Genomic DNA, 11,012 nt, shown 5'->3' with positions numbered 1-11,012 from the left:
CACCACCCTATCTACTTGTGTCACCACTTTCATGGAACTGTGTCCGTCCATCTCTGGGTACCTCTTTTATACAACACACTGTAATTTACAGTGTAACTCCTGCCCTGGTTTGACTTCCCAAAGTGTATCACGTCGCACTTGTCCAAGTTAAATTCCATTGGAATTCCTTGGCCCACTTTCCCAGTAGATCTTGGTCCTGCTGTAACCTTAGACAACCTTCTTCACGGTCCACCACACCACCGGTCTCAGTGTCATCCACAAACGGAATAACCATTCTAACACCTACATTCATCCAAATCATTAATGTACAAGAAAAACAACAGGGACCCAGAGCCAATCCCTGCAGGACATCACTGGGAACAGACCTCCAATCTGGAAAACAACCCTCCACCACCCTCTGACTCCTACCATCAAGCATATTTTGCATCGAATTGGTGAGCTCACTATGTATCTCACCTTTCAGACCAACCTACCATGTAGACAATGTCTACGGCCCTGCCCTGGACCATTCTCTTGGACACCTACTGAAAAACCTCAATAAATTGTTAGACATCATTCCCCACAGACAGGTCGTGCTGACAATCCCAAATCAGTCCTTGCCTTTCCAAATACTGGTAGATTGTGTCTCTCAGAATCCCCCCCCCCCCACCACTGATATCAGGCTCTTCCCACAATGCGGCACTCAATCACAGCCCCTCCCACAGGTGGTGCTCCCTCACCGCCCTCCTGCAGCGAGGCACTCCCTCATCACCCTTCCCACAATGAGGCGCTCCCTCACCACCCCTCCCACTGTGCAGCGCTCCCTCACTGCCCCTCCCACAACGTGGCACTCACTCACCACCCCTCACACAGTGCTGCGCTCCCTTACCGCCCCTCCCACAGTGCGGTACCCACTCGTCATACCTCCCGCAGCGAGGCGCTCCCTCAGTGCAGGTCCGTTGAATGTTTTTTTCGGATCTGAATCCATTGTCGAGAGATGAAGTTCAGAAGAAATTAAAGTTCTGTCAGGAGTGGACAGGACTGGAATTCGTCACACAGTTGGGGCAGCAGTTCGACGGGCTGCCTCGCAGATCCAGAGACCGCGGTTCGGTGCTGGGCTCGGTGCTGTCTGCGTGGAGTTGGAACGTTCTCGCAGTGACCGTGGGTTCCCCACATCCCCAAGGTGAGTGTTTTGGGACTTTATGGTACTTTGGCCATTGTAAGTCGGCCCTGGAGTGTGGGCGAGGGGTCGAATGTGGTCGAGGATACATTTGGGATGAATGGGTGGCTGGTGGATAGCCCGGCTTAAATGGGCCGAAGGGTCTGTGTCCCATCCATCACTGCCATTGTCAGAGGGAAGCCCCCATCCACAATGCGCATGCTCTTGCTCTGGGGAAAAACAAACATGGCGCCACGCGGCTGCTGACGACGGTGAAGTCGTCCCGTGACGTCAGCTGCCAGTACGTGACGTCTCGGGCGCCGGGAAGATCTATCATGGCGGCCTGTCGCTTCACTCTGACGTCAGGCGCCTGCTGGCGTCATTCGGGAAGCGACGGCGGTAGAAGCAAGATGGCGCTGCTCTGGAGGTCAGTCGGAGGTTCCCGTCCCTCCGCGGGGGAGGGAGCGCCGAGCGAGGGAGCGCCTCCCGGAGGGACGGAGGGAGCGCCGAGCGAGGGAGCGCCTCCCGGAGGGACGGAGGGAGCGTCGAGCGAGGGAGCGCCTCCCGGAAGAACGGAGGGAGGGAGCGTCGAGCGAGGGAGCGCCTCCTGGAGGGAGGGAGGGAGGGAGCGCCGAGCGAGGGAGGGAGCGCCTCCCGGAGGGAGGGATCGGAGGGGGAGAGGGACAGCCCCAGGCGGGGTAGGGGCAGCGGCCTCGGGCAGGGGAGGTGCCTGGTGGTGGCTGTGGGAGGCACAATTGTTGGGGTGTCAGGGCGCGTCTGTGCAGCGAGAGTGGGATAGCACACTGTGGATGGGGGAATGGCCTGACTGCTGGACCCCAAGCCTCTGACCATGTTGGGAGGTGAGGAAACCCTTCGGGTGTGCAGGTCACTCCCTGTTCAGCCAGGTGTGTTGAAGGATGATCTGTCCATCCTCAACCAATTGCATTCACTCCTGATATTCTCCAGAAACAGCTGGGAGCTCTGCACCCAGCAAAGACCATGGGGCTGGGCAATTTTCACCGAGGATCTGTGCTTCAGAAGTAGCTGTGTCTCCAGCCAAGCTGTTCCAGTACAGTTACTACACTGGTATTATCTAACAATGTGGAGAATTGCCCAGGTAGTTTCTGTTCACAAAAAGCAGAACAAATCCAATCCAGCAAATTACTGCCCAGTTAGTCTCTTGTCAATCATTGGCAAAGTGATCGAAGTTGTCATCAACGGTGCTGCCAATAACATACACCCCAGTGCCCAGTTTGGGTTTCACCAGGACCACTCAGCTCCTGACCCCATCACGGCTGTGGTCCAGACATGGAGCAAAGAGCTGAACTCCAAAGGTGAGGCGAGAGTGACTGCCCTTGACATAGAGTCACAGAATCACACAGCACAGAAACGGGTGCTTCGGCCCAACTGGTCCATGACGACCAAATGCCCCATCCAAGCGAGTCCCATTTGCCAGCGTTGGCCCACAACCTTCTAAACCTTTTCAATCCATGTACCTGTCCAACTGTCTTGTAAAAGTTATTATTGTACCTGCATCAACCGCTTCCTCTGGCAGCTCATTCCATATACATACCACCCTTTGTGTTAAAAAAGTTGCCCTTCAAGTTCCTATTAAATCCCTCTCACCTTAATGCCCTCTCACCTTAAACCTATGCCCTCTAGTTCTTAATTCCCCAACCTTGGGGAAAAGGCTGACTGCATTCACCATATCTATGCCCCTCGTGATTTTATACACCTCTGTAAGATCACCTCGCAGTCTCTTCTGCTCCAAGGAATAAGGCCTGTCCAACCTCTCCCTATAACTCAGTCCCCCAGTTCCTGGCAACATCCTTGGAAATCTTTCATGCACTCTTTCCAGTTTCATAACATCTTTCCTGAAACAGGGCAACCAAAACTGAACACGATACCCCAAGCGTGGCCTCACCAGCGTCCTGTACACTGGACCGTGACCTCCCAACTTTTATACAATGCCCTGGCTTATGAGGGCCAGCATGCTAAAAGCCACCTTCACCACCCTGACTACCTGTGACTCCACTTTCAGGGAGACATGTACTTGTACTGCAAAGTCCCTCTGTTCTACAACACCCCCAAGGCCCCGCCATTCACTGTGATATCCCCACCTGGAATTGACTTTCCAAAATGCAACACCTCACACTTATCTGAATTAAATTCCATTTGCCATTCCTCGACCCATTTACCCAGCTGATCAAGATCCCGCTGCAGTTCTTGATAACCTGCTATACTGTCCACTATACCACCTATTTTAGTATCAACTGCAAACTTACTAACCATGCCCCGTACATTCTCATCCAAATCGTTGACACAGATGGCAAACAACAATGGGCCCAGCACTGCTCACAGACGTCCAGTCTGAGAAACAACCTCCCACCATCACCCTCTGCTTTCTACCATCAAACCAATTGTCTGTCCAATGAGCCAGCTCTCTGTGGATCCCACGCGATCTAATCTTCCTGAACAGCCGAACATGTGGAAACTTATCAAAGGCCTTACTGAATTCCATATAGACCTCATCGACCTTCTTGGTCACATCATCAAAGAACTCAATGAACTTCATAAGACATGATCTCCCGCACATAAAGCCATGCTGACTACCCCTAATCAACCCCTGTCTTTTCCTTGAAAATCCTCTCCAATGACTTGCCAACCACAAGTTAGATTTACTGGTCTATAGTTCCCAGGTTTTCCTTTGCCGCCTTTTTGAATAAAGGCACAACATTAGCCACCCTCCAGTCCTTTGGCACATCACCCATCTCAGCCAGGGCTCCCGCTATTTCTTCTCTAGCTTCCCACATTGTTCTTGGATAAATCTGGTCAGGCCTTGGAGGTTTGTCTACTTTCATACATTTAAGTCATCCAGTATCTCCTCTGCTGTAATGTGGACTATCCCCAATACATCCCTGTTTAATTTTCCTCGTTCCAAAGTCTTCATGCCTTTCTCCACAGTAAAATCAGAGGAGAAATGCTCATTGAGGGCCTCGCCATCTCCTGTGCCTCCTCACAAAGATGTCCACTCTGGTCTTTAAGGGACCCTATTCACTCCTGAGTTGCTCTTTTATCCCCCATCATATGAAATATCTTTGGATTCTCCTTAATCCTCTCTGCCAAAACTACCTCCTGCCCCATTTTTGCCCTCCTGATTCCCTCCTTGAGTCCACTGCTGCATCCCCTGGGATTCACTTGATCCCAGCTGCCTTTACCTGACCCATGCCTCCTTTTTCCTGGCTGGGGCCTCAATATCCTTCATCATCCAGGGTTTCCGACTCCTACCAGCCTTGCCCTGCACTCTAACAGGGACATTCAGCTCTCACTCTCTCGCCTTTAAAAACTTCCCTCTTGCCAGTGGTCCCTTTGCCCACAAGCAACCTCCTCCAATCAACCTTTGCAAGCTCCTGTCTCAGACCATCAAAATTCACCTTGCTCCAGTTTAGAACTTGAAAGTGGGGGCCAGTTCTGTCCCTTTCCATAACTAGTTTAAAACTGCTAGAGATGGCCGCAGGTCCCAAAGTGCTCCCCCACTGACACCTCAGTCACTTGCCCTGTCCTATTACCCAAGAGTAGGTTGAGATTTGCCCTCTCCCTGGTCATGCCCTCTATATATTGCCTGAGGAAACTTTCCTGAAAGCACTGAACAAATTCCACCCCATCTAAGCCCATGGCACTATGGCGGTCCCAGTCTGTTCGGAAAGTTAAAATCCCCCACTATGACAACCCTATTATTCTTGCAACTCTATACAATCTCCTTGCATGTTTGTTCTCATTCCTGGTCCCAACAAGGTGATCATCCCCTTGTAATTTCTCAGCTCCACCCACAAAGCTTCACTGGACAACCCCTCAGTAATTTCATCTCGGACCACTGCCGTGATGTTCTCCTTACTCAAGAATGCAACTCCCCCTCCTCTCTTTCCTCTGCCTCCACCCCATCTAAGGCACCTGTACCCTGGAACATTAAGCTGCAGTCCTGTCCCTCCCTTTGCCATGTTTCCGTAACGGTTATAATATCCCAGTCCCATGAACCAATCCAAGCCCGAAGTTCGTCCGCCTTACCTGTCAGACCTCTTGCATTGAAATAAATGCAATTTAATCCAATCAGTTTTCCATGTTTCCTGCCATTGTCCTGCTTCTCACGTCAGTTCAACTTGCTGTCACTGACTTCTGCATCACTTTCTGGCCTCTCATTTGCCTCGCTGATGCTTGGGATCCCATCCCCCTGCCAATCTAGTTTAAACCCACAAACACTAGCAAATCTGCCTGCCAGGATATTGGTCCCCCTCTAGTTCAGGTGTATCCCATCCCTCTTGTACAGGTCACCTCTGCCTCAGAGGAGATCCCAATGGTCCACAAATCTGAATCCCTTCCCCCCTGCACCAATTTTTCAGCCATGCATTCTCTTGCGCTATCCTCACTAAGGTATTGAAGATATTTATTAGTCACATGTACATCGAAACACACCATGAAATGAGTCTTTTTGCATTACTGATAACATGCTGGGGGCAGCCCACAAGTGTCGCCACACTTCCGGCGCCAACATAGCATACCCACAGCTCTTAAACTGTATGTCTTTAGAATGTGGGAGGAAACCGGAGCACCCGGAGGAAACCCACGCAGACACGGGGAGACAGCGGCCGGAATTGAACCCGGGTCGCTGGCACTGTAAAGCGTTACGCTAACCGCTACACTACCATGCCTGCTCATCCAAGCAGGTGGCACCAGAAATAATCCAGAGATTAGTACCCTTGGGGTCCTGCTTTGTTACTTCTTCCCCAGCTCCCTACATTCACTCCACGGGACCTCTGGGGGTGAGGGTCCCACAGCAGCAGCTGACCGAGTGCAGCATCCAGGAGCCCCGGGAAAATGTCGGTGAGGAAAATGGGTGGGGTCACGCATCACACAGAGGAAGCTGTTGTGGTTGTCGGAGGTCACTTATCCCATCCCTGCAGCATGTCCTGGGCCCAGCCGTCTTTACCTCCTTTATCAATCACCTTCCATGGGAATGTTTGCTGGTGATTCCATTCACAGTGGGAGAAGCAGCCCATTGCCTGTGTGCAGCAAGACCCAGACACCATTCAGGCATGGGCTGGTAAGTGGCAAATAACTTCTGTGCCATCAAAGTGCCAGGCAATGAGCATCTTTCGCAGGGCACGTCAGGAGTGTAATGGAACACTCTCCACCTACCTGGGTGAATGCAGCTCGACAACATGCAAACAAAGCAGCCATTTGCTCGGGAAGACAGCCATAGATGACGTTGTTGGGTTTATAAAATCGGCAGCGCAATGGCAGGTGGAGTTTAATCCTGATAAGTTTGAGCTGAGAGGACTCATAAGTGCGGGGCACCCACCATGAGTGGTAGGGTTCCAGCGAGTACCGAGAAAAAGAGGGACCTTTGTGCACATCCAGGGATCTCTGAAGGTGGCAGTGCGGGTAGATAGGGTAACGAAGGATGCACATGGATGCTTGTCTTCATTAGCCAGGACACAGAGCAGGGAGGTCATGTTACAGTTTTATAACCTCATAGAACATGGGTCAGGCCGTAGCCGGAGGACGTTCTGGTCACACACTGAGGTACCTGGACCACACTGAATCACCGGGGCACAGACCGTACGGACCGAGGGCTGGGAAATGGGGTCGGTGTGGATGGGTCCAGGGGTCAGCACGGACATGGTGGGCCGAAGGGCCTGTGTCTGTGCTGGATAATCCTACAACCCATGTGTGAGGTGATGGGTTTGGGGGGTGAAACGGGGCAGGGAATCACAATAACGGGGGGTGTGGAGGGACAGAGGGGGTGTCCATCCACAGATCCCTGAAGGAGCAGGACAGCTGGATACGGGGTTAGAAAGGCAGACGGTTCACTTTCCTTCGGCCGAGAGTGTTAGGTTAGGGAGGGGAGGCTGGAACCGTGTCCAACACCAGTGAGACCCCAGCCCGACACTGGGGACAGCTGCAGTCACCACATCCCAGGAGAGACGGGGTCCCCACCGGAGAGGGTGAGGGGCAGTGGGGGTTTACGAGGATGTTGTCGGGACTGTTAGGAGAGGTGGCAGATGAGGGGAGACGGTGGAGGGGTTTAAAATGGTGAGGGGTCTGGGCAGAGTCAGCTGGAAGGAGCGATTTCCCTCAGTAGTTACCTTGGATGTTCTCTCCCTCTCCCTCACAGGCTGGCTGGGAGGAGCCGTCTGAGCTCTCCCCTCTCTCCCGGCGCCCTGCTCACCAGGTGAGTCACTCCAGAGGGAAAGGCCGGGGGTGCCAGCTGGTTTGGGGGGTGGGGGTGTGTTCTCACGGTTTGGGGGTGGAGGGCCGCATAGGTTGGGGTTCCTGTGGACTTGGGGTTCCCATGGTTTGGGAGATCCCACGGTTTTGATGCCCTGCAGTTTAGGGAGTTCCCACAGTTTAGGGGGGGCTCCACAGTTTGAAGGTGGTTCCCCCAGTTTAGGGCGCTCCCACAGTTTGGGGGGTGTCCCACAGTTGGAGGGGGGTATCCCACAGTTTTAAGGGGGTTACTCCAGTTTAAGGTTGGCTCCCTAGTTTGAGGGGGGTTTCCCCTAGTTTAGGTGCTCCCACAGTTTGTGTGGGTTCCCCCAGTTCGTGGGGGGTTCCCCCAGTTTGAGGGGTTCCCAGTTTGGGTGGGGGGGGGGGGTTCCCACAGTTTGGGGGGGGCATCCCACAGTTTAGGGGGCTCCCTAGTTTGAGGGGGGATTCCCACAGTTTAGCAGGGTTCCCACAGTTTGGGGGGGTTCCCACAGTTTGGGGGGGTTCCCACAGTTTAGGGGGTTCCCACAGTTTAGGGGGGTCCCACAGTTTGAGGAGGGTTCCCACAGTTTGGGGGGCTCCCACAGTATGGGGGGACTCCCACAGTTTGAGGAGTTCCCACACTTTAGGGGGTTTCCCCATTTAGGGGTTTCCCCAGTTTGAGGGGGGTTCCCAGTTTGGGGGTATCCCCACTGTTTGGGGGTTCCCACAGTTTCAGGGGTGTTCCCCAGTTTAGGGGGTGTCCCATAGTTTAGGGGGGATTCCCAGTTTGAGGGGGGTTTCCACAGTTTGGGGGGGCTCCCACAGTTTAGGGGGTTCCCCCAGTTTGAGGGGGCTTCCCATAGTTTGGGGGTGTCCCCACTGTTTGGGGGTTCCCAGAGGGGCGTTCCCCAGTTTAGGGGGTGTCCCACAGTTTAGGGGGGATTGCCACAGTTTGAGGGGGGCTCCCACAGTTTGGGTATTCCCACAGTTTAGGGGGTGTCCCCACATTTGGGTGGCTCCCATGGTCTCGGGTGGTGGGGTGAGAGGTTTGTGAATGTCTGATGCTCCCTGCCCCTCCCTCAGCCTCTCTCGGACGAGCTCCACGGCGCAGCAGGAGATGGATCGATTCTGGCAGAAGAACCAGCGGCTGAACCGGCCCATGTCGCCCCATATCAGCATCTACAGGTGGGCACTGGGGAGGGGACGCTGGCCACCACACTGCCCGGGGACGGAGGAGTTTAGTTACGGGGAGGGATCGGACGAGCTGGACTTGTGTTCCCGGGAGAGGTGGAAGGAGAGGCACAGAGGGGGTAGATGGTCAGAACCTTTCCCCAGGGTCGGGGTGCAGGGGGCACAGGTCTGAGGTGAGAGGAAGGAGATGTAAAGGGGATGGGTTCTCACACAGAGAGGGGTTGATATGTGGAACTCACTGGGGGAGGAGGTGGGGGAATCAGACACAGTCACTGCGTGTCTGAGACGTTCAGACACTGAAATCGGCACGGTGTGGACGGAGGCGGCCCTACCGTGGGCAGATGGGATCAGTAGGGGTATTGGCTTATTATTGTCACTTGTACTGAGGTCCAGTGAAAAACTTGTCTTGCACACCGATCGTACAGGTCAATTCATTACACAGTGCAGTTACACTGAGTTAGTACAGGGTGCATTGGTGCAGTACAGGTGAAAGGGTCAGCATGGATGTGATGGACTGAAGGGCCTGTGTCTGTGATGGATGACTCGAGAGGGAGGGAGATGGGCAGATAAGGGGGGGGGGGGGCGAAGAAAAGGAAGGAGGTGAGTGGAGGGGGGGAGATGGGCAGATGAAGAAATGGATGGGGTGGTAGCACTGGTGTGGGGGGTTGGGGGGTAGGGGGGTGGGGGGACGCCCACCAGGCTGCCTGAGACCCCTGTCCCAGTGTTGCTCTCTCCCCCCAGGTGGTCAGTGCCCATGGCCATGTCAGTGATGCATCGTGGGACGGGGGCTGCCCTCAGTTCAGGTGAGGAACACGTCACCGCTCCTGCATCACACCCCCTCCCACTCCCAGCACCTCCCCCCCCAATGCCCTGCAGCCCTCCCTCCACCTCAACCTCCTGCACCTCCCCCTCACTGCACCCTGCACCCCTCCCTCCACCTCCCCCTCCCTCCACCTACCCCTCCCTGCACCCCTCCATCCACCTCGCCCTCCCCGTACCCTTCCCTCCCCCTGCCTCTCCCACTCCGACCCTCCCCCTTCAGTAACTCCCCTGTCCCTCCCTCTCCTAGCACTGACTCCCCTGTCCCTCCGTCGTCCCCCCCAACACTGACTCCCCTTTCCCTCCGTCCCCCCCCAACACTGACTCCCCTGTCCCTCCATCCCCCCCAACACTGACTCCCCTGTCCCTCCGTCCCCCCCAACACTGACTCCCCTGTTCCTCCGTCCCCCCAACACTGACTCCCCTGTCCCTCCATCCCCCCCCAACACTGACTCCCCTGTCCCTCTGTCACCCCCCCCACCCCCCAACACTGATTCACCTGTTCCTGCCTCCCCCAGGGGTGTCTCTCTTCGCCCTGGCGGCCCTGCTGCTGCCCGGCGACTACCCCAGTTACCTGGAACTGGTGCGGAGCCTGCAGCTGGGCCCCGGGCTGATCGGAGCCGCCAAGTTCGCCATCGCCTTCCCGCTGGCCTACCACACCTGGAACGGAGTGAGGCACCTGGTGAGTGAGGGCGGGGAGGGGAGCTGTACCCAGCGGGGGGTGGGGAGTAGAGGGGGTGAGGGGGACAGAGCGGTTGAGGGGAGGGGGGTTGAGGGGAGGAGGAGACGTGAGGACATGAGGGAGTGAGGGGGTGTGGGGGAGGGAGGGAGGCACAGGAGGAGTGACGGGGTTAGTGTGTGGGGAGGGTTGAGGGGTGCGTGGGAGAGAGGTGATGGGGCGAGGGTGTGGGGGTTTGTAGGTTGATGGGGTGAGGGGACTGGGTGTGGGTGACGGGGACTGGGTGTGGGTGTGGGAGGGGCCGACAGGGGTCGGGGGACAGGGCAATAACCAGCGAGACTGTTGACTGCTCCCTCCGCTCTCTCCCCAGGCCTGGGACACTGGCCGTGCACTGACGATGCCGCAGGTGGAGAGTTCGGGGTACCTGGTCCTCACACTGACCCTGGCCACCTGCCTGACGCTGGCTGCGTTGTGAGGGGCAGCTGGAGGTGTGGGGGGTGGAGGGATAAAGGGGAGGGGGGAGGTCTCGGGGTAAGGGAGGGATTCCAACTCTGTATGATCTCCAATAAAGCTTTAACTTCAGCCTTGTTCCTGCCCTCTGTCTGGAGTCCCTCCCCTCTTCTGCCCTGCCCTCTGGGGTTCTCTCCTGCCCTCCCTTGCCTTCCCCTCCCCATACTTCTCTCCCTGCCCTCCTCTCCCCTCCCCTGCTGTCTGGGGTTCTCCCCTCCCCTCTTGTCTGGGGCACCCTCTTCTTGCCTCTGGGGGGTGAGGCATCTGCGGTGAAGACATCACATCCCACCTGCCAGCCCTGGCCCGGCGTCCATGTTAGTGAGGTCAGTTCTTCCATTGTCACTCTCCACCAGCCATGTTAATGAGGGGGTGGGTCAGGTTGGCAGAGAGGGGAGTGGTGGTTGTTGGGGGGGGGAGGTGGTGGGAGCC

General features: G+C 55.7%; 1 protein-coding gene across 1 annotated transcript; it reads left to right on the top strand.

Annotated features, from left to right (window-relative positions):
* Positions 1-1,488: 1,488 nt before the first annotated feature.
* On the top strand, positions 1,489-10,608 carry sdhc (succinate dehydrogenase complex, subunit C, integral membrane protein). Its single transcript, XM_052035029.1, has 6 exons — positions 1,489-1,565; positions 7,311-7,367; positions 8,468-8,569; positions 9,317-9,378; positions 9,913-10,076; positions 10,444-10,608. Exons 1-6 carry the CDS (start codon positions 1,549-1,551, stop codon positions 10,546-10,548), a joined length of 507 nt encoding a protein of 168 aa, XP_051890989.1. The 5' UTR covers positions 1,489-1,548; the 3' UTR covers positions 10,549-10,608.
* The last annotated feature ends 404 nt before the right edge of the window (positions 10,609-11,012 follow it).

This window comes from Pristis pectinata, chromosome 20 (assembly GCF_009764475.1).
Source record: "Pristis pectinata isolate sPriPec2 chromosome 20, sPriPec2.1.pri, whole genome shotgun sequence".
Lineage (NCBI taxonomy): Eukaryota > Metazoa > Chordata > Chondrichthyes > Rhinopristiformes > Pristidae > Pristis > Pristis pectinata.
The sequence above is the reverse complement of the archived record's forward strand: the minus strand, read 5'-3'. Positions and strand labels throughout refer to the sequence as shown.